This window comes from Heloderma suspectum, chromosome 12 (assembly GCF_057233095.1).
Source record: "Heloderma suspectum isolate Gila_16-S chromosome 12, 16-S_ref, whole genome shotgun sequence".
NCBI lineage: Eukaryota > Metazoa > Chordata > Lepidosauria > Squamata > Helodermatidae > Heloderma > Heloderma suspectum.
The window spans coordinates 33,325,187-33,347,838 of record NC_139469.1 but is presented as its reverse complement, the minus strand read 5'-3'; the positions used below and the strand labels follow the sequence as shown (position 1 = coordinate 33,347,838).

The 22,652-nt window shown below is 45.8% G+C and overlaps 1 protein-coding gene across 1 annotated transcript in view; it reads left to right on the top strand.

Annotated features, from left to right (window-relative positions):
- LOC146336781 (uncharacterized) overlaps positions 1-22,652 on the top strand; it is a 62,405-nt gene that overhangs the window by 7,646 nt on the left and 32,107 nt on the right. The window contains exons 6-17 of the mRNA XM_084817885.1: positions 3-217; positions 2,322-2,425; positions 3,729-3,844; positions 6,113-6,262; positions 6,780-6,991; positions 8,242-8,327; positions 9,089-9,219; positions 9,525-9,671; positions 11,365-11,555; positions 18,037-18,119; positions 18,286-18,422; positions 19,067-19,191. Of these exons, the coding sequence (XP_084674011.1) occupies positions 3-217; positions 2,322-2,425; positions 3,729-3,844; positions 6,113-6,262; positions 6,780-6,991; positions 8,242-8,327; positions 9,089-9,219; positions 9,525-9,671; positions 11,365-11,555; positions 18,037-18,119; positions 18,286-18,422; positions 19,067-19,191 (1,697 nt within the window). The remainder of the gene's footprint in view (positions 1-2; positions 218-2,321; positions 2,426-3,728; positions 3,845-6,112; positions 6,263-6,779; positions 6,992-8,241; positions 8,328-9,088; positions 9,220-9,524; positions 9,672-11,364; positions 11,556-18,036; positions 18,120-18,285; positions 18,423-19,066; positions 19,192-22,652) is intronic.

Genomic DNA, 22,652 nt, shown 5'->3' with positions numbered 1-22,652 from the left:
AGATGGTGAACTCTTCCCTAATTCTTCATAACTGGAAAACTATCATACTGCGGGCTTTGTGGGATGAGAAGCTGAGGAACGAGGATCGTTTCAACGAGACGACATTTGTGACGTCCTGGTTCCAGAAGAGACTTCGGCCCTTCATCTCTGTGATTTCCACTGACATGCTCCAGTGCCTTCACAATGAGACACTACAGTGTGATCAGTACCAGGCAATGTAAGAACGTAAGAACATAAGAAGAGTCATGCTGGATAAGACCAAGGGTCCACTTAGTCTGGCGTTCTGTTCACACAGTGACCAATCAGCTGCCCATGGGAAATCTACAAGCAGGACATGAGTGCAACATTACCCTCCCACTCATGTTCCCCAGCAACTGGTGTACATAGAATCATAGAATAGTAGAGTTGGAAGGGGCCTACAAGGCCATCAAGTCCAACCCCCTGCTCAAGCCACCAGTGTGGGAGAGCCCTCCACCTCCCTCGGTCATGGGTTCCATTGTCGTATTGCTCTAGCAGTCAGGAAGTTTCTCCTGATGTTCAGCCAGAATCTGGCTTCCTGTCACTTAAGCCCATTTTTCCGTGTCCTGCACTCTGGGATGATTGAGGAGAGATCCTGGCCTTCCTCTCTGTGACAACCTTTCAAGGACTTGAAGAGCGATATCATATCTCAGTCTTCTCAAGGCTAAACATGCCCAGTTCTTTCAGTCTCTCCTCAAAGGACTTTATTTCCAGTCCCCTGATCATCTTAGTTGCCCTCCTCTGAACCCTCTCCAGCTTGTCTGCATCCTTCTTCAAGTGTGGTGCCCAGAACTGGACACAGTACGCCAGATTAGGCCTAACCAGTGCTGAGTAGAGGGGGACTAGTACTCCCCGGGATTTGGAAGCTATGCTTCTATGCATGCAGCCCAAAATAGCATTTTCCTTTTTTGCAGCCACATGACATTGTTGGCTCATATTCAGCTTCTGATCGACAACAATTCCAAGATCCTTCTCGCTGGTAGTGTTGTTGAGCCACGTATCCCCCATCTTGTAACTGTGCATTTGGTTTCTTTTTCCTAGGCTTACTGCCTCCACTTATAAGCTTACTACCTCTGATATTGGAGGCAGCACACAGCCATCAGGACTAGTAGCCACTGACAGTCTTCTCCAAGAATCTGGCTAGCCCCCTTTTAAAGCCATCCACGCTGGTGGCCATCACCAAGTCTTGTGATAGTGAATTCCATAGTTTAACTATGTGCTGTGTGAAGAAGGACTTCCTTTTCTCTGTCCTGAATCTCCCATGTGCTGGGAATATGGCCAAGAGCCTTTCTAAGCCATTGTTCTATTGTGCAGTGTTGTTCAGCTGCTACAGGGGATTCAAATAACCTGCTCCCCAGCTGTCACGTATGTTGAACAGAAATCACATTCTCCCAACACTCAAGCTGCAATAATTTGAGAATACGATTTCCTCATCCCTGCCCAGTAGGATCTGTGGAAGCTTGAGTGAGTGCCGGTTGCTTAGTGGGGAGGGGCCGTAGCTCAGTGACAGAGCTCCTGCTTTGCATGTGGAAGGTCCCAAGTGCAGTCCTCGGCATCTCCAGGTAGGGCTGGATTCCTGCCTAAAACCCTGAAGAGCTGCTGCCAATCAGTGTCGACAATACTAAGCTATACAGACCAATGGTCTCACTCAGTGTAAGACAGCTTCCTAGGTGACAGGCTCCATTGGTGATATAGTGGCTTTCATAGGAATGCAAGAAGGTGCCTTATACCATCTTAGACTATTTGTTCATCTAGCAAGTCCAGTATTGTCAACACCGGCTGGCAGTGGCTCTCCAGAGTCTCTGGGGATCTCTACACCTCAAGTTTATCGTGCATTCATGGTTGTGCACTCACAATCCTGCATTTAACATGGAAGCAGGAAGCCCCATTTTAAATGCAGGATTTTAGGCTGGTGTAGAGATGCCCAAAGAAGTAATAAAACATGGGGTGCCTCCAGACATAGACTTTTATTGTGCAATCACCCTGCCTAATTCATGGATTTAATGGGGTGGGTGGGTGTCCAGATGTCATTGTCTTCCATTTGTGACTGTCCCATGCTTTCCCACCATTTTGTCCATTATTTCTTACCAGAAAAAAAAGTGTTAAGGAAGAAAAGACGGAAAGCTGCACAATGCCTTTTGATTGGTAGTGGTAGGAGCCCTCTCTCTGGAAGCACCTGTGGTGATCAGGCAGAGCTTCACTATATAGTTTGACCCCTAATCTTTCCCCCTCATTGCTCTGCTGTCCACTGATCCATCCGCCTAGTCTCTTGCCAGTCTCCATAGTATACTTCTGTTTCTCAGCGTTAAAGGTCTAGATGTGGAGTTTGCAAAGATGAGTCTTCATACCCAAGAGGACGTCTTCAACTCATTCCAGCTTCTTTACCTGAAGGGGTTGAATTCTAATGGTAAGAGACAATTCTATCTATCTGTGGCATATTAGGAGCTCCATACTCCAACTGGCTACTCTTACATGTATTGCAATATGGTATTTTGGATGCTTAATTAATGGCCCGTGGGTTGGGGCAAATGTTTTGTAAGGTTGGGAGATACATATATAGTAAGGACTGAATATATATGTAACTAAAACATACACAGTTCCTTTCTCCCCCAATCATCAGATTGGGGGAAGCACAGAAACACTGAGTGGAAAGGTCCAAATGCCATAGAGCCCAGCCTCTCTTTCAACCCATCAGCCCCTGTTAAGGATCATGCCCCATATTGCAGATCAGTATGCCTCAGGCATAGAGCAGATGTAAACCATGTGCATTATACTAAAACATTTAACAAGCAGATGGCTCCAGCAGAAAAGATAATATACTCCTTTCCTGTCCAACGTAACTAGAAAGCTTCCCAGGCTAGGGTGGGGGGATTGTTCCTACCCTGAAATATGGTGATCACTTCTATTCCTATCAAAAAGCAAAACCCATCATCGACATCAAGTATCCCCAAAGGGAATTCTAACTCTGCATGCAAGTCCATTCCAGACAACCCGTGTCTCCTGTTCGTGATTCCAGATAGCCTAAAGCAGCCTTCCTCAGCTTGGTGACCTCCAGATGTGTTGGACGACATCTCCCATGATCCCAAGGACATGCTGGATGGGGATGGTGGGAGTTGTAGTCCAACACATCTGGGGGGTGCCAGGTTGGGGAAGGCTGGCCTAAAGGGAGTATAGAAAAGACTCCTGTTGATACTTTTAAATTGTTGAGCTTCACAGATTACATGTAAAACGCTTATTAGCCCACCCACTCACAAATACTTGTATTATCAGAGAGCATGAGGGTGAGCTTGGCATTTTCATTTGTAAGCATGGGTGGGCAACTTTGGGAGGTCCGGGGGCCATTTTTGCCCCCGAGACCCACCCACTCCTTGGGCACCAGCACCACAAAGATTTTTTTTAAGTGTCTGTAGCAACTGTGGAGCATCAAAAGGGTCAAAATTAGCTTGTTTGCAAGCTAAATTTGACCCTTTGGGTATTCCATAGTTACTACAGATGCCATTAAAAAACAAAATCCTGATATTCAAGGGGGCAGTGGGGGTGGGGCTATAGCATGCTACCCATTGCTGTTCTAAAAGATCAGAGACATCTGCCTGATACTGGGTTCTGTAAAACCTGCAAGCCAACTTAGCCAAGTTATTTCCTCTACTTTGCATCCCCTGTGTGGGCAGTATAACAAAGTATAATCCTGCACCCTGGACATTTTATTACAGGGTCAGCATGCACTGCGAGCCTCAACAGCACCTCATGGCTGTCAGTCAATTTTAGAAGATTCAGCCGTTATGCCAGATACCAAGACTTTGTTTCTCTGAATTCCAGGTTCAGTGCTGTAAGTAGATGCTTCAATACTTGTAGAGAAGGTGATTAAACAAATTCATGAAGAACAGAGGTGTCTCTACATTAAGCAAAAAACCCACATCCTTTCTGGAACTTCCTGCTTTCAGTTTCTTTGCGGGATTAGGAAGAGTGTCCTTACAGGGCAGCCACGTGGTTTGAACTGAGGGAGTGCCTCCCGCCCTCCCCGGCATGTGTGCAAAGGGGCGGGGGGGGGGGAGTCTTGTTTTCATAGCTTAACTTTCGCTATACTGTTTTCTCGCAGTCTCCAGGAAGCCTCTGACTTACTTTTGAGTAGACATAAAATGTAAGATTGTGCTGTATGTCTGTAACCCTTGGAGCACTTATGTGGGAGTAAGCTGCATTGAACTCAGTGGGACTTACTTCTGAATAGACATAAGATCACCCTGTAAGTCTGCAGCCCTCGGCACACTTACTTGGGAGTAAGCCCCAGTGAACTTAATCGGGTGCTCTGAAACAACAGAGGAGGTTGCTTCTGGCTTGGTGGGGTGGGCGATCAGATGTGTCTCCCTTCATTGCAGGGAGGCATTTTACCCTCTTCTCCCTCCAACTGAGAAATGTGGAGGCAGGAGTCGCAGTCAGCAGGCAATTCTTGCCCTCGCGCTTGTCAAATCTGCTCAAGTCTCCTTCTGTGCAACCGCGCTCCCATCCTCAGTGCCTTCGTCATCCTGACTGCGCCCCCAACAACTGCAAACGTCCACAGCAGGCAGACACAGCGGTTTCTTCTGCTATTGGAGAATTTCACGGGGAGGTTGTGGTGCTCCTGTTCTGTGGGCTGGGAAAAATACCACATTTTTTGCATTTGGGGAAAACACGAGATAGGCTGGGGGAAATTGCAGGAAGTACCTTGGACATTAGCAGTGTCATGTAAAGAGCCTGCAAACTTCTGAGAGAGAGCCATCTCAATAGCAGGATAAGAGCTCCGTGTGATGAACCCCCAGGTCTATCAGCAGCTATTGACCATGGTATCTAAGCAGAAGTCCTGTGTTCAAATTCTCAACAGCAGGTGCCAGGGGTCAAAGGACAGTGGGGGAGGCCTGCTTTTGGGAGCTTCGAGACGGGGGGCTCTTGGCACTAACAAACAAAAGGAAGCTATTCCATCTTTTCTTCTTTAATGGCCTTTTTCTGGTAAGAAAAAAGATAGAAGAAGCAGCGGGAAAACATGGCAGGATTATGACTGGAAGACAAAGTTGTCCGGACCCTCTGGAAAATTCTGTGAATGTGGCCGTGCAATTGAAGCCACACCTGGGAGCACCCCTGCAGACTGGCTTCTCAGAAGGATCAGGCTGGCCACTGTTGAAAAAGGGATGCTGGACAAGATCAGGGGCACTGAACCTCTTTCAGCCGGAGGGCCAAATTCAATTTTGGAGAAGCCCTCTTGGAGGTGGGGGGTGCATTCCAGTGGTGGGTGAGGCCAAAGGCAAAAAGGGCGGGACCAAGACCACCAAAAATACCAGCACATTGTAGCTTTGACCTCTTCCTGCCAGTAGCTAAACATAGGAGGGGCATTTCAACCTTTTAGAAGGGGGGAAAATGCATGAAAGCTGGGAAACTAATAAAATATTGGTGGTTGGGAGAAAGGGGTGGAGCCAGGGGAAGGGGAAGAGGTGTGGCCATTTGGGAAATCCCAGGGAGCCAAATTAGATTCGAAGTGGGCCAAATATGGCCCACAGGCCTGAGGTTCAATACCCCTGGATTTGACGGACCCACCTTAGTCAGATCCGGCAGGGCTCTCCTCAGGTTCTCAGAAAAACTACTCCTTACTTAGTGTCTATATTTTTTTCAGAATGTAAGGGAGAGGAAAATACAGTTTGGTGTGGTTGGGCGGCTTCTAGCCATTTGACAGTGAGATGTGTCTGCAGTGATTCCTTGCTGGAGATTTCGAACCATTTCAGACGAGGGATGCAAAAGCTCAGGGACGAGCAAAGGGCTGGATGCGCCCAATCTCGTCTGCTCTCGGAAGCTAAGCAGGGCCAGCCCTGGTTAGTCCTTGGATGGGAGACCGCCTGGGAATCTGGCTTCCTGTATGGAGCAGGGGTTGGACTCGATGGTCTTGCAGGCCCCTTCCAACCCTACCATTCTATGATTCTTTCAGTGGGAAGAAAAGTTGACATTATGTGAAACTTCAAAATCAAGCAGGATTATTATTAGCAGTAAAACGGCAGCGTCACCGCCTGCCTTAAAGCGATTATTTCCCATTCCTCTCCCATCTTTCCACTGATTTGTCTGTCCTCTTTTGCAGTTGGATGTCCTCACGCACTTAACGGTGAAGCAACTTGGGCAATTGTCTGCCACTGAAGGAGCCCTCAAAACTCGTAGAGATGTTGAAAACCTGATGGGATTCATAGAAACCTCTACACTGACTGAATACATAGATGAATTCAACAGACAGGTATCCCAGCAGGCTATAGCATGGAGAGACCCATCCCAGTAACAAAGGCCTCCATTTTCAACCAGAATAGACTTTCTGAACATATTGGTCACCCTTTCTCTCTTTTTCCACCGGAGAAACAGTGGGAAGAATTTTACCGCTTCCTTGGTGTTCTAGATTTATGATCAAGCATGAACATGTGGTAATATTCTCTTCACTGTTTGTGGCGGGGGACGTAGCTTTGTGGCAGAGCCCCTGCTTTGCATACAGAAGGTCCCAGATTCAATCCCTGGCATCTTCAACTAGGGCTGGAAAAAACCCCACCTGAAACCCTGGAGAGCGGCTGCCAGTCAGTGTCAACAATACTGGGCTAGATGGACCCAGGGCCTGACTCAGTACAAGGCAGCTTCCTGTGTTCCTATAACTTGGTTATTGAAACCGGTCATTAGCATGCATGCCCTATGGCAAGTTCCCCTTGGGTTTGCCTATATTAACTCACATTCATAGCCTTCTGTTTCACTTTCCCTTTGTTTTCAAGACCAACATTAGCCTAGCAAAGGAGATCCAAGTCAGCCTTCTGGAGCATGTCCTCGCTGAGGCCCAGCTGATATTCCAGAAAGCAGATGATGCCGAATTTATGCTCTGGATGGAGCAACGCCTCCCAGGCCTGATACCAGGAATGAACAGCTCACTTGTCCCAGTTTTATTTGATCATCTGGAGAACAGAAACTGCTCTGCTCTTGACGCTGTGTATGCACTACTTCGCTCATTTTTTAAACAAAATTATAAGGATTGCTGTTGCTTACCACTAAAATTGATGTGATTGGGCTGCCATCTTTGTTTATTCTTGTGTCTGCCTCATTAATGTTTAAATTGACTCTCATGTCTTGCTCTCCCTTGCTTCTATGCCAGGGGTATAGAACCTCAGGCTCAGGAGCCAAATCCAGCCCCCTTGGGGCCCTAATCCAGCCCTCTGGGGTTGTCCAGAAGGCCCAAATGGCATTTCCCCCAACAACCGATAGTTTGGTGGCTTCCTGGCTTTTCTGCAGTCTTTTCCCCATTCTGAAAGGTTGAAATGCCTCTCCTAAGGCAGGAAGAGCTTTGAGCTAAAAACAGCTGGCATTTTTGTATTCCCCCCGCCCCTTTTGCCTGGGGCAGAGATGTGAAGAACCAATGTGGCCGCCCCATCTAGCTTGGTTCTTATTGTTCTACAATGGAAGGTCATGCATGCATTGGAATGTGGGCCCCGAGAGCTTCTCCAAAATGTAATTTGGCCCTCAGGCTGAAAGAAGGTCTGCAGCCTCCACTCCATTGCTTTCTCCACAGCCCGGTTCATTTCTGGTGTCAGAGCTGAACTGGAAGAAAAGTGGCTGAAGATAAATAGCGCGGGAAAGTAAAGTACGGAAAGGTTCAGGTCCCATCTTCTTTACGCCCCTTTTAATGTGAAAAATTAAACACCCCCCACTTTATACGTGAATGGGGCAGAGATGTGTCAACCAATATGACTGTCCTGGTCACTTCTAGCTTGGTTCTTATTGTCCTACAATGGAAGGTTGTGCATGCATGTGTTAATTCATTGTGGCAGTTGCAATGGGGTAGGGTGATCTTGTAGGGATCCATTCCGTAGAGGCAGAGATGGTTCTCCTTTGGCATGGTTTAGGGCTTCATTTGGGCTGGAACTTAGTCCCCAAACCAGTTTTCAGTGTTTAGGCTCTTTTCTAGAAGATATGAAGTACAAATGACGAAGAGTGAATTTGAGCATGTATTGGCATTGAGTGTCTTTCCCTCAACCTCCAGGTAGTGACAATTAGCCTGAATGTAACTGAGATTAAAGGGCACACTTCCTGGTTCAGGCACTCCACACAATTCATTGTGAAGCATGGGGAAAGTAAAACAGTCTGATGACAGATTTTTACTCAAATATACCTATAATGTGACTGCACCTGATTAGCTTCTGAGTGACCAACTAGAGAAGTAATTTTTTTTTTGCTGTGTTACAGGGTGACTCTGCTCAACAGCTCCTTTGGTAAATTCAGCAACACTACTGAAAGGAGCATTTATGAAGCAATTCTTAGTGTGATCTCAAGTAAGCCGCAGCAGCAGCAAACTACAGTGCTTTAAATTATCACAAATAAAATGCCTACTAGTCCTATATATAGCTTGCATTTAGGAGTTCAAGTTGCATACTGGCTTAAGTGTGTGAGGTGGGAAGTCCATGGTTCAAGTCTCATCCACAGCCATGAACCCAGTGGGTGCTGTAGGCCACCTACTATTATCTCTGCCTCAGCCACCCCTGTCCCCCAAGCAATCTGCTATATGGGGGATAATACTGACTTATCTTGCAGGGTTGTTGTAAGGATTACCGAGATGATGTATGTGAAGCACTTTGAACACTTAAGTGTTCTTTGTAAATGTTAATAATTCTATTACTATGTGGGCTTCAGAGAGAGAGAGAGAGAGAGATTCAGCTTCAGCTCTCCCACACTGGAGGCCTTCAAGACGAGGCTGGACAGCCATTTGTCAGGGATGCTCTGACTTGGATTCCTGCATTGAGCAGGGGGTTGGACTCGATGGCCTTGTAGGCCCCTTCCAACCCTACTATTCTATGATTCTATATCACTAATGCATAGCATTTCAATCTTTGTTGTGAACATTTCATTTTTGAAGTCAAACCTGAAGTTTCAGGTCTCGAAATGTCTGAAAATTTTCTGACACTGTAGTTTTGAAAGTAAAACTTCCAATGTAAAAAAAATTGTTTAAAAAGTATGTAAAAAAATTGACTGATCTAAATTTTATTCAAGCTTTTTTTCCATCTATGCCCCCCCCTCTTTTCTTTGGATTCTTTAGACTCCTCTCTCAGATGCTACACCTCAAATGCCAGCTTTTCTGTGTTCTTAGAAGAGAAATTTCAGGGTTTTGCTGACTTTCTGTCCTTGAGAGATCTGGAAACCCTTATTCCCACATCTGACCTCCAAAAGGTACAGCTTTTATCATTAAATAATGGAATATCTAACAACCCATGTCAGGATAGCATTTGCCAGTTCTACAAAACGTGTAAACCAACAAACTGACATTTTTGCATTCCCAGTTAGGAAGACAAAAACACTGTTTAAATAAGCACCAAACAGAATGTTTATTTTGAGGGTCTGCAGAATATTTTCAAAGCCTACCCATGTCCCATTATAAGTCCCAATAATTCCATGAGGAAATCCTTTCTATATAATAACCTGTCTCTTGTCTCTTCAGTTTTAATGCTGATTTTATATGTTTGTTCCCTGTCCAGATTGTGAACACAATTCATCCAGATGCTCTGGCTGACTTATTTTCCAGGGAGGGCTTCCTCAATGATGATCCTTTCTTGACGGTTGTGTTGCAGAAGTATAAGAGGAACGGCTTATTTGTGGACAGATTTAACCAGAAAGACATTATTGTAAGAAAAAACAATAACATAGAAATAGCCCCTCCCACACACACACACACACACATGTTCCACACTCGGCAAAGGAGAAGAAGACGAAGCAATAGATAGAAAAAACACACAACACACACAAACTCAGCAAATGTCACATATAATGGTTTTATTTTGTGTAGGAAACAGCAGCAAAAAAACTTTAATAAGCTCTTTTATCTGCATCCAGTTATATGTGGCTGGGAATGATGGGAGTTGCAATCCACCATACCTGGAGATGCCAAAGATCGAACCTGGGACCCTATGCATGTAAAGCAGGGGCTCTGCCACTGAGCTATGGCCCTTTCCCCTCAACATGATGAGTCAGTTTGGAACTCTGGGAAAAAACAGATGTTTTTCTGAAATTTCACCAGTCATGCTTGTAATTGATGACTCCTGAGTTGTGTTAAAGGAAACCCATCCAATGTTACTTCATTATAGAGTTACTAACTCCCTTCACACATCAAACACGCTAAGGGGCAATCAAGGGTGCTGTTGCACTCATGTCCTAGTTGTGGGTATCCCGTGGGCAGCTGGTTGGCTGCTGTGTGAACAGAATGCTGGACTAGATGGAACCTTGATCTGTTCCAGCACACCTCTTGTTATCTTCTTAAGGGGCAGCGGGGACATACTGCTGGCCCTGATTCCAAGGTTGCGCAGCTTCCTTGCCCTTCCCATCACGCCCATGCATTAGGCATGTCTATCTGCAAAAGGGAAACTTATGTGCATAGCTCTCTCTACATGTGTAGGCTTCCATGTTGCCCAGTCATGGTACCAGGATGAATAGAGGCCTATGTGAAGAGGTGTCCCTGGTATAGACTTCCACATCTAAAGTATGGATGGTGGGGCAGGGTGTTGAAGCTAGGCAAGCTGGAGGGTGAGGCTGCGGTGTGGCCCCTCTGCCCCTTGATTGCATGGAGCTTCCGTGTGATCAACCGAGGAAGAGGGCTACCGATGTTATCTTCTGAAACCAAGTTTTCTTGAATCACGGAGTAAAGACAAAGTGTGTTCTGTATCCATTTGGTTCAACTAGAGATGGGCCTTCTCTCCAAAGTTCTCCTTGAACTGCACTGGGATTTTTTTGGGTTTTCACTCAGGGGAAAAAAATATCATGAAAACCCGAGAAAACTTGCCTCATGCTTTGAGGTGGGTTTTGGGACCCCTGGTATTTGATTCCAAGCCTGGTTCAGGAGAACTTCACTGCCATCACTAGGTAGAACTGATTTGTCTACTGCATGGGACTCAAGTGGTACATATAAAGTTTCCCAACTAGGATTTTTAACATAGCAGATGGGCTCTGAAGCTCCTTGAATAATAAGGCTAATGCCCCAAAGGTAGTCTGACTGGCATCATGCTGCAACTGAAATGCTTATTTGATATAATTCAGTTGGATCTTAAAAGTTAATCTTCTCACTTTGCTTTTGGAGTTTATTCTCATTTTCTGATATACTTACCCCTTGGAGAGTGTGTGTGCACGTACGGTTAGATAATAATACATATTGACACCATGTGTACATATTAATCATTTTGTTGGATGTTAATATTTTGAGTTCCCCTTTTCCTGTGGTTTCTTGATTATTTTGTGGGGTACTGCTCTTCACCATTTGTCAATGCAGGCCTCAATTCACCCAGTTTGTAGCGCCCAAAAATGTTTTTTGTGGCCTTTCTCCTGCAGTATATTCTTCCAAATGACACCAAGATGGCCCTCTTGGCTGGTGTGTGGCTCTCTGTGGTTTCCAGCAGCAACAACACAGAGGTGGACACATGGCTTGATCGGCGCTTGACTCCTTATTTCATGTTCTTAAGTAGTGACATGCTGAATCTTAGCGAGACCCTGAATGCCAGCTGTGTGACGTTCCATAAAATGTAAGCATTATTTCTGCTATATTGCATGTATATGTGCGCACACTGTTATGGGTAAAAGTTATTGTGGGGGAGACTCAGATTGACACTCTTGAGTGTGTTTCCACGCTATCGGCTTCACCTTGTTTGCAACTTGGTTGCGATGTTTCCCCAATTGCATCTTCTCCTTTTCTAGTTTCCACAGTGCTTAAAGCCCCGGCTTATCATCGCTGTAGCATAGGGCTCAGTGTGGTTTCCATTGAGCTCTAATCACATTATTTCCTTGATGGTTGGGTGGAGTCTGAGTGGAGTCTGGGTTGGGTCTGATGACCTCATCCGTGTTTCTGACTCCTCGGCTGTGTTTCCAGGACAACGGAAGGAGAAGCTAATGGAAGAGTACTGGATTTTTAAAAAGGAATCAGCTTTGCTCTGAAGAGAAGCTTTCCCCTTCTCCCCCCTTTCTCCTTTCCCCTGAAAGTCCAGATGCACCTGCATTTCAGGGGCAAGTCTCACTGAGCACCATGGGAGTTACTTCCGAGTAGACACGCATATGCTGGGAAAGAGGCGGGGGGAGAACACAAAGAGGGAAACTAGCCCCCATTTTAACCCAGAGGACCTCATTGACCACAATGGGAGTTACTTCTGACAAGACAGTAATGGGTTTGTTGTGGGAAAGAGAGCGAAACCAGCCCCCATTTTAATGCGCAGGATCTCTATATGGAAGCTGTGAATGAGTTACGTCCTTAGGCAATGGACCAAAGCCTCGAGATTGCGCTTAATCGCATGTAAGGAAGTGGGCTTAAAAGTGCGTCATTTCAATTGAGGGGGAATCTCTGTAAGTTCCGATGTAGGCATTCAAAGGCAAGCCTCATTCAGCACAATGGGAGGCACTTCTGAGGAGACGCTAATGGGTTTGTTGTGGGAAAGAGAGTAGTAAAGACAAAGACAGAATCCAGCCCCCATTATAACCTGCAGGATAGCTATAACGAAGCTGAGAAGTACTTTGTTCCTAAGGTAATTCCTCGGAGCCTTGCTTGATCACTTAAATGCATTTAAGGAATTGGGCTTTAATGAGTGCCATTTCAACTGAGGGGGAATCTCAGCCTCATCCACCTCAATGGGAGTTACTTCTGAGGAGACACTAATGGGTTTGTTGTGGGAAAGAGAGCGAAACCAGCCCTCATTTTAATGCACAATATATCTATATGGAAGCTGTGAAGGAATTACGTCCTAAGGCAGTGGACCGAAGCCTCGAGATTGCGCTTAATCGCATTTAAGGAATTGAGGGCTTTGATATGTGCATGTCAGTTGAGGGGCTTCTCTGTTATTTCTGTGGTCATTGAGAGGGCAAGCCTCATTCAGCACAATAGGAGAAAAAACCCTTGAGGGTCATGGGCTGTGTTCTAGTGCTTGTTTTCAATGTTTTAAAAGTTGGTCCCTCGGCATCCTGCTCCAAAATGGCGATGAAACTTCCAGAAAACAGGGAGGGAAAGGGTTGGGTCACAGAGCAACACACCCACAAAGGCTGGGCTACACGCCCCATGGGCAGGACTACGATACTGGACCCAGTGTGACTGTGGAAACAGGTCAGTAATGGAGCTGCAGTAAGCTGGAAAAGTTGGACTATGAGCAGTCTCAGAAGAAGCGGTTGTTCAACAATAAAATGCAAGGCTGGTGCTGAATGGCCACAACATCATGGAAACACAGAGACCTCACCACGCAGCCAGGTTGGAGTAAATTGCTGGTGGAAACATAGCCTCTGTTTAGCTACAGTCAGGGCCAGAAATATTGGAGCAAGAATAGCTGTTTTGGCAGTTGGCCTCTGCACACCACCACATTGAAATTGAAAGGAAACACACCCAGATGAGAGCGAAGTCAGGACTTTCAGCTGTAATTCAAGGGGTTTGACAAAAGTGGGGCACTAACCATTCAGGAAGGACAGCCGGTGGCACGCACACACACCCATTGTTGGTGGCCCATAAGTAATGGAACGAATGGCTGACAAGCAGCTGCATGGCCAGGTGTGGCCTGTTTCCTGGGCACCCCATGACCAGTCAAGCAGATAAAAGGCCTGGAGGTGGTTCTGAGTGGTACATTTGCATTTGGTAGCTGTTCACTGGAACCCCCAACATGAGGTCCAAAGAGGTGTCCATGCGAGTGAAGGGGGCCATCATTAGGCTGAGGAAACAAAATAAACTCATCAGAGAGATAGCAGAAACAGTGAGAGTGGCCAATACAGCAGTTTGGAACATCCTGAAAAAGAAGGAATTAACTGGCAAGCTCAGCAACAGCAAAAGGCCTGGAAGACCACGGAAGACAACTCAAGTGGATGACCGCAGAATTCTGCTCATGGTGAAGAGGAACCCTTTCACAACTTCTAGCCTGGTCAAGAATGCTCTTGCGGAGGTAGGCATGTCATTGTCAACATCTACTGTCAAGAGACGGCTTTATGAATGTAAATACAGAGGCTTCACAACAAGGTGCAAACCACTGGTAACGCTCAAGAACCGAAAGGCCAGATTAGCTTTCACCAGCAAACACCTAAAAAAGCCTGCCCAGTTCTGGAATAAGATTCTTTGGACTGATGAAACCAAGATTAACTTGTACCAGAATGATGGGAAGAGAAAAGTATGGAGAAGGAAAGGAACAGCTCATGATCCAAAGCATACCACATCATCTGTCAAACATGGTGGAGGCAGTGTTATGTCATGGGCATGTATGGCTGCCAATGGGACCGGGTCACTGGTGTTTATTGATGACCTGCCTGCTGATCAAAGCAGCAGGATGAATTCTGAAGTATATAGGGCTATACTTTCTGCTCAGATTCAGCCAAATGCTGCCCAACTGATAGGATGCCGCTTCATATTGCAGATGGATAATGATCCAAAACATACAGCAAAAGCGACCCAAATGTTTCTCAAGGCAAAGAAGTGGGATGTTCTTCAATGGCCAAGTCCGTCACCTGATCTCAACCCAATAGAGCATGCTTTTCACTTCCTGAAGACAAGACTGAAGGCAGAAAGACCCACAAACAAGCAGCAGCTGAAGGCAGCTGCAGTAAAGGCCTGGCAAAGCATCTCGAGGGAGGAAACTCAGCATTTGGTCATATCCATGGGTTCCAGACTTCAGGCAGTCATTGACTGCAAAGGATTTTCATCCAGGTATTAAAGGCGATCCTTAAGTTTGAAATGATGTTGGTTTGTTCCATTACTTATGAGCCACCAACGATGGGTGTGTGTGTGTGCCACTGACTGTACTTCCTGAATGGTTAGTGCCCCATTCTTGTCAAGCCCCTTCAATTACAGCTGAAAGTCCTGACTTCGCTCCCATCTGGGTGTGTTTCCTTTCAACTTCAATGTGGTGGTGTACAGAAGCCAACTGCCAAAACAGTTATCCTTGCTCCAATATTTCTGGTCCTGACTGTATGCAATGTTCACAGCCATGGGCAAGTTTAATCACATTCCTGAGGAATCTCACTTGAAAACAGGAGTGCTGTTTCAGATTCATTGAAGGCTGAGAGAGAGAGGGAATACAAATTGGTTTCAGTAACAGGTGCAAGTTTTACAACCAGGTTCATAGGTCTGCTCATGCATATATTAAAAATGAAATAAAATTCAGGATAAGTCCAGTCAAAAGCCCATTACATAAAATCTGTACAACATTACAAAGTGTATAACAGATATAAAACAATATGGCAATTAAACAATTAAAGGAGATCTTAATAACTAAAATATACCTAGACCTTTACACCAAAGAATCATATTTATGTAAACGGTGATAGCAATTAAAGCTATAGCATGGATTTTTGAAGCTGCTAGAGCAAAAAGGGCAACCTGCTAAATCACTTGACTATCTTGATCAGATGCAAGTTGAACGTATTTCTCAGGACACAGGTTGCAGCCCAGATATAATACCCCCAAGAAATGTTGAACATGGTAATACATATAAAGAACACACCCATATATAGTGTAACAGACCTTCAATTTCAGGAGATCCACAGATTTTTGGGAAGAATAATTGTTTCTGGTCACAGGGGTAAGTTTTACAATCAGGTTCAAAGGTATGTTTATGGATATATTAAAAGTGAAATAAAATAAACACAAGAGTATTTTAGGGGCATATAAAATGATGACATTATGATAGATGCTTTTGAGCATTCAAAAAGGAGTGCTGATTATTGTGTTGTTAACGCTCTTGCCTCACCCTTGGCAGCAAGAAGGGCCCAGTCTTAGTTTCTCCTGGAGGCCACCCACAAGGCATTTGTTTCCCACCTCACAAGCCTGACTGGCAAATTCGAAACAAAGATTTTATTTAAATGTAGAAAAGAGGATAAGTTCTTCAACTGATTTGTATCGGGAAAACCAATGTATTTAAATTGTATTATGTGTTTTGTATGTTTTTCAAAATCATTGCACTTTCTGTAAATGTATTCAAAAATGTTCTTTTCTAAATAGTGACATGGTAACTGACATTGGGAAAGCCCAAACCATGATATGCCAGAGCTAAAGACTGGCCTATAATCTAGGATACTTCCCAGAGTAAAGGGGGTGAGGGAGGAGCAGGTGGCCAGCCCCCTTCGGTTCACTGGGCCCCACTCAGAAATCCATGAGGGATCTGAAGAAGGCCTTGTTGGGGAGGAGCCACCCCATTTGGGAAACGTCATCCCTATAGAGCAGGGACGGGGAACCTTTTTCTTTCAGGGGCCGCATGCTGGTGTGGGCAAGGCAACAGCCAAAGTGGGGGCACACCTTCCCGTCTATCCCTCTAGCCCTCTTGAAAAGGGCTTTACTGAAACCATGGAGGGTGCTCTGGGCCCGGCCCCTCCAATCCTCACACACACACACACACACACACACACACACACACACACCCGTTGACAGGGAAGGGATGCAAGGGCAGTAAAAAGTTGTTCAACTGAGACTGGGAGCCAATCCTCATGTTCCACTATAGCGTGTAGCTGAGGCTTCTCCTACATTTTACTGTAGTGTGAGCATTTGTTGTTCTTCAGTCGTTCAGTTGTGTCCGACTCTTCGTGACCCCATGGACCATAGCACGCCAGGCCTTCCTGTCCTGCGCTCTCTCCCGGAGCGTGCTCAAGTCCATATCCATTGCATCGGTGATGCTATCTAGCCATCTCGTCCTCTGCCGTCCCCTTCTCCTTTTGCCTTCAATCCTTCCCAGCATCAGGGTCTTTTCCAGTGACTTTTCTCTTCGCATTAGGTGGCCAAAATATTTGAGCTTCAGCTTCAGTATCTGTCCTTCCAATGAGCACTCAGGGTTGATTTCCTTTAGGATGGAGTGATTTGACCTCCTTGCAGTCCAGGGGACTCGTAAGAGTCTTCTCCAGCACCACAGTTCGAAGGCATCAATTCTTCGGCGCTCAGCCTTCCTTATAGTCCAGCTCTCACAGCCATACGTTGCTACTGGGAAAACCATAGCTTTGATTATACGGACCTTTGTCGGCAAGGTGATGTCTCTGCTTCTTACTATGCTGTCTAGGTTTGCCATAGCTTTCCTCCCGAGGAGCAAGCGTCATGACCACAATTCAGTTCAGGACCGTAACAATATGAAAGAACCGCTGGGTTCAGCCTGAATGGGCTGTGCTTCCTGGGAGGAACTCGGAGGCAGTTAAGGGCCACACCTACTGCTTCTGGCCTGAGGAGAGAGAGGCCACAGCCTGAGCGAGCTCTGTGCAGGAGTCTGGTTAGATAAAACTGTTAAGTGTGCTTGGAAGCAGAGCTTTTGTATCGCTGGGGTGCAGTCCACCAACCTTGAAACAGCGACCGTGGCATTCTGGGAGGGTAGGGTTGAACCGCTTGTTTTCTGAAATCCTCCCACCACAGGTGGGGGGGGTGGGGGCTAAAAAAGATAAATGTCTCCATTGGAGCCAATGGAGGGTCCCCCGCCCCTTTTTAACTCCCCTTCTGTGGGTATGTGTGTTCAGGGAAGAACAGGTGTGCATGTTAACTCTCCCCTCCCAGAGCAACGTGGACCCAGTCCAAACTGTGTTCATCACCCTTGTGTTCATGTATGGAATTGTGTTCATCGCCCTTGCAGACCTTTCCCGTCAACGTGGGGAGGTTGGGAATGGGGTGGGGAAACGCTGGTGTGAGCATCCCCAGCTCCCTCCACAGTTACACTGAAGCCCTCTTTGGTGAACCTTTTGTTACAGGTCCTGCTTGTATCACTGAATAACGACGGCAATATCAACACAGGACAAGTGGGCAACTGGATTTGACATTCTGAAGCAAAGTGCTTTGTGCCTTTGGCATGTGAATCCCATTTATAGCCATAGTCTGCATGTAGAACCAGTGAGTTAGCTAGAGATAATGGTTTTCCTGAGGATTAATCACATATGATCTGAAACACCAGAGAGCAGGAAATTGCCTTCCTCACCTGTCCTAATGCTTCTTTTCCCTCTTGCAATGCTCGTTTCTATTTAATGATCAAGATTCTCCAAGGTGTTTCTCCAAGGTCTTTCCTACCCCATTGTTTCTATCTGCAGCGTGAGGCAGCTGAACGAGAACATAGGGATGTTCAAAGGCAAGGAGGAAGAAGTGTACAAGTCCATCAAAGCTTATTTGACAGGTGAGTGCCTTTGGTCTGGATAGCTGCTCAGCCAGTGCCCAGGAGGGACTTGCAGGTGCCGGGTGATCAAAGGCAAAAAGCAGGGGACTAGCAGTGTGTGCCCATTATATATGAACTGTTTGGGACCTTGCTCCATTTTAAGACTCTCCAATGATCTGTGTCACAGCAACTAAAACCAAGCCTCGTTGTTACAATGCCAGCGACTCAGAGACCTCAGACTGGCTCGTCATGTATCTCAGGAGTTACATCCGCTACAGCAGCGCCAGAGACATGAGATTGCTCACCAACAACAGTGCGGCCACAGTACGTATCTTTGCTGGAATCGTTTGTAGCGCAACCTATGGGACAGACTGTGGGGCTGATCAAATCCTCAATGGAAAATAATGGCAAATCCATGGTAATCTTGAAGTAGAACCTGAGCTCTCATTTAACAACTATTCCTCTGTTGGGCATGTAGGCAGGAAATCATGTTTTGGAACAGAAGAATGATCAGTGGAAACATGACAGAGCATTAGGAGTGTGCTCAAAGCGTTCCACATAAGTCTTGTTAATTTATTAATTGAGTTGTTTTATTATGCCCCATATTGCAGATAGGGGGCTGAGCATGAGAGAGGGCAACTTGGCTAAGGTCACCTAGTGAGTTCATGGTGAGAGTTAAACCAGGGAATTCCAGAAGCATTGTTCATACTCTTAATCCCCCTGAGCTGCACCATTACATCCTGGTACTCACCCGGTACTGCATCCTTCCCCAACTTGGCACCCTCCAGGTACTAGCTGGGGGTGATGGGAGCTGTAGTCCAGAACCCCTTGCGGGCACCAGGGTGGGGAGGGCTGATAGAAAAGTGATCAGGTACATTAAGTTTGTCATCAGTTTGCAATATATAGAATCCTGCTGGACTCGCAGTCATACCCTCGAAAGCCATTAAACAGGCGTGTCTTTTTCTTAGTTCCAGGAGCTCGCTTTCAACCGAGACAACCTGGAGCTTATCAACAGAAATAAGATTCATAAGGATTTGGCAGAGATGTACGCCAACGCGCTTTTTGCTGTTGATTCAAATTTCAGTCTTGACAGGTGAGTGTGAAATCAATGTCCTTATTTATGTAGGGAGAAGAAGATTTGAATGGGCTCCTATTACCTGCAAATATTTAGGGAAGAGGCAGTAAACGTATGGTGTGAAGGGGAGGGAGGGGGTTCCCTTTGCTCCCAGGAGTGTAGGCAGGGGCAGTTACCAAATCAGGCTGCCACCACCCCTTACGTCCACCTCAGCCTGAGCCAGGGGAATCTCAGACCTAACAGGACAGTACTAGTAGTTACTTGGAAGGAAGTACACTTGATGTAGGTCTTAAGTTTATTTACATAGGGTAAGGGGAAAAGGGAGTCAAAAGGCATATAAGAACCAGTAACCTTTAGAAACAATGGTTGTTCAGTCATTCAGTTGTGTCCGACTCTTCGTGACCCCACGGACCATAGCATGCCAGGCCTTCCTGTCCTGCGCTCTCTCCCGGAGTGTGCTCAAGCCCATATTCATTGCATCGGTGATGCTATCTACCCATCTCATCCTCTACTGTCCCCTTCTCCTTTTGCCTTCAATCTTTCCCAGCATCAGGGTCTTTTCCAGTGACTTTTCTCTTCGCATTAGGTGGCCAAAATATTTGAGCTTCAGCTTCAGTATCGGTCCTTCCAATGAGCACTCAGGGTTGATTTCCTTTAGGATGGAGTGATTTGACCTCCTTGCAGTCCAGGGGACTCATAAGAGTCTTCTCCAGCACCACAGTTCGAAAGCATCGATTCTTCGGCACTCAGCCTTCCTTATAGTCCAGCTCTCACAGCCATACATTGCTACTGGGAAAACCATAGCTTTGATTATGTGGACCTTTGTCGGCAAGGTGATATCTCTGCTTCTTACTATGCTGTCTAGGTTTGCCATAGCTTTCCTCCCAAGGAGCAAGTATCTTTTAATTTCATGGCTACAGTCACCATCTGCGGTGATCTTGGAGCCCAAGAAAGTAAAATTTGTCACTGCTTCCATTTCTTCCCCTTCTATAAGCCAGGAAGTGATGGGGCCACATGCCATGATTTTAGTTTTTTTAATGTTGAGTTTCAAACCAGCTTTTGCACTCTCCACTTTCACCCTCAACAAGAGGCTCTTTAGATCCTCTTCATTTTCTGCCAATAGGGTGGTATCGTCTGCGAATCTGAGGTTGTTCATAATTCTCCCGGCAATCTTAATTCCGACCTGTGATTCATCCAACCCGGCGTTTCTCATGATGTACTCTGCATATAAGTTAAATAAGCAGGGCGACAATATGCAGCCTTGTCGTACTCCTTTCCCAATTTTGAACCAATCAGTTGTTCCATGTCCGGTTCTTACTGTTGCTTCTCGTACAGGTGTCTCAGGAGACAGGTAAGGTGGTCTGGTACCCCCATCTCTTTAAGAATTTGCCACAGTTTGTTGTGATCCACACAATCAAAGGCTTTAGTGTAGTCAATGAAGCAGAAATAGATGCTTTTCTTGAATTCTCTTGCTTTCTCCATGATCCAGCGAATGTTGGCGATTTGATCTCTAGTTCCTCTGCCTCTTCGAAACCCAGCATGTACTTCCGGTAATTCTCGGTTCACATACTGCTGAAGCCTAGCTTGTAGGATTTTGAGCGTCACCTTGCTGGCATGTGAAATGAGCGCAATTGTACGGTAGTTTGAACACTCTTTGGCATTGCCCTTCTTTGGAATTGGAATGTAAACTGACCTTTTCCAGTCTTGCGGCCACTGTTGAGTGTTCCAAATTTGTTGGCATACTGAGTGCAGCACTTTAACAGCATCATCTTTTAGGATCTTAAATAGCTCAGCTGGAATACTGTCATCTCTGCTTGCTTTGTTGTTAGTAATGCTTCCTAAGGCCCACTTGACTTTGCTCTCTAGGATGTCCGGCTCAAGTTCAGTGAGCGCACTAACATGGCTATCAGGGACATTCAGATCTTTCCTGTATAGTTCTTCTGTGTATTCTTGCCACCTCTTCTTAATCTCATCTGCTTCTGTTAGGTCCCTGCCTTCTTTGTCCTTTATCATGCCCGTCTTTGCACAAAACGTTCCCTTGATATCTCCAATTTTCTTGAAGAGATCTCTAGTCTTTCCCATTCTGTTGTTTTCCTCGATTTCTTTGCACTGTTCATTTAAGAAGGCCTCTTGTCTCTCCTTGCTATTCTCTGGAACTCTGCATTCAGTTGGGTATATCTTCCCCTTTCTCCCTTGCTTTTCACTTCCCTTCTTTCCTCAGCTACTTGTAAAGCCTCATCAGACAGCCACTTTGCTTTCTTGCATTTCCTTTTCTTGGGGATGGATTGAGTTGCTGCCTCCTGAACAATGTTACGGACCTCCGTCCATAGTTCCTCAGGCACTCTGTCTATCAGGTCTAATCCCTGAAATCTATTCCTCACCTCCACTGTATATTCATAAGGGATATGATTTAGGTCATACCTGAATGGTTTAGTGGTTTTCCCTACGTTCTTCAATTTCAGCCGAAATTTTGCAAGAAGCAGCTCATGATCTGAGCCACAGTCAGCTCCAGGTCTTGTTTTGACTGACTGTATAGAGCTTCTCCATCTTTGGCTGCAAAGTACATAATCAATCTGATTTCGATATTGACCATCTGGTGATGTCCATGTGTAGAGTCACCTCTTGGAAAAGAGTGTTTGCTATGATCAGCGTGTTCTCTTGTTGGAAAAGAGAAAAGTTGGAAAAGAGTGTTGGCTATGATCAGCGTGTTCTCTTGGCAAAACTCTATTAGCCTTTGTCCTGCTTCATTTTGTACACCAAGGCCATGCTTGCCTGTTATCCCGCTGATTTCTTGACTTCCTACTTTAGCATTCCAATCCCCTATGATGAAGAGGACATCTTTTTTTGGTGTTAGTTCTAGAAGGTGTTGTAGGTCTTCATAGAACTGATCAACCTCAGCTTCTTCGGCCTCAGTGGTTGGGGCATAGACTTGAATTACTGTGATGTTGAACGGTTTGCCTTGGATTCGTACTGAGATCATTCTATCGTTTTTGAGATTGTACCCCAGTACTGCCTTTCCCACCCTTTTGTTGACTATGAGTGCTACTCCATTTCTTCTAAGGGATTCTTGCCCACAGTAGTTGATATAATGGTCACCTGAATTAAATTTGCCGATGCTTGTCCATTTTAGTTCGCTGATTCCCAAGATGTCAATGTTCAATCTTGCCATCTCATGTTTGACCACCTCCAGCTTACCTTGAATCCTTGATCTTACATTCCAGGTTCCTAAACAATATTGTTCTTTACAGCATCAGACTTTCTTTTCACCACCAGACACATCCACAGCTGAGTGCCCTTTCGGCTTTGGCCCAGCCGCTTCACTCCTTCTGGCGCTACTTGGAAATTCCCTCTGCTCTTCCCCAGTAGTATATTGGACACTTTCCAACCTGAGGGGCTCATCTTCCAGCGTCATATCTTTAAGCCTTGTGATACGTTCCATGGGGTTTTCTTGGCAAGAATACTGGAGTGGGTTGCCATTT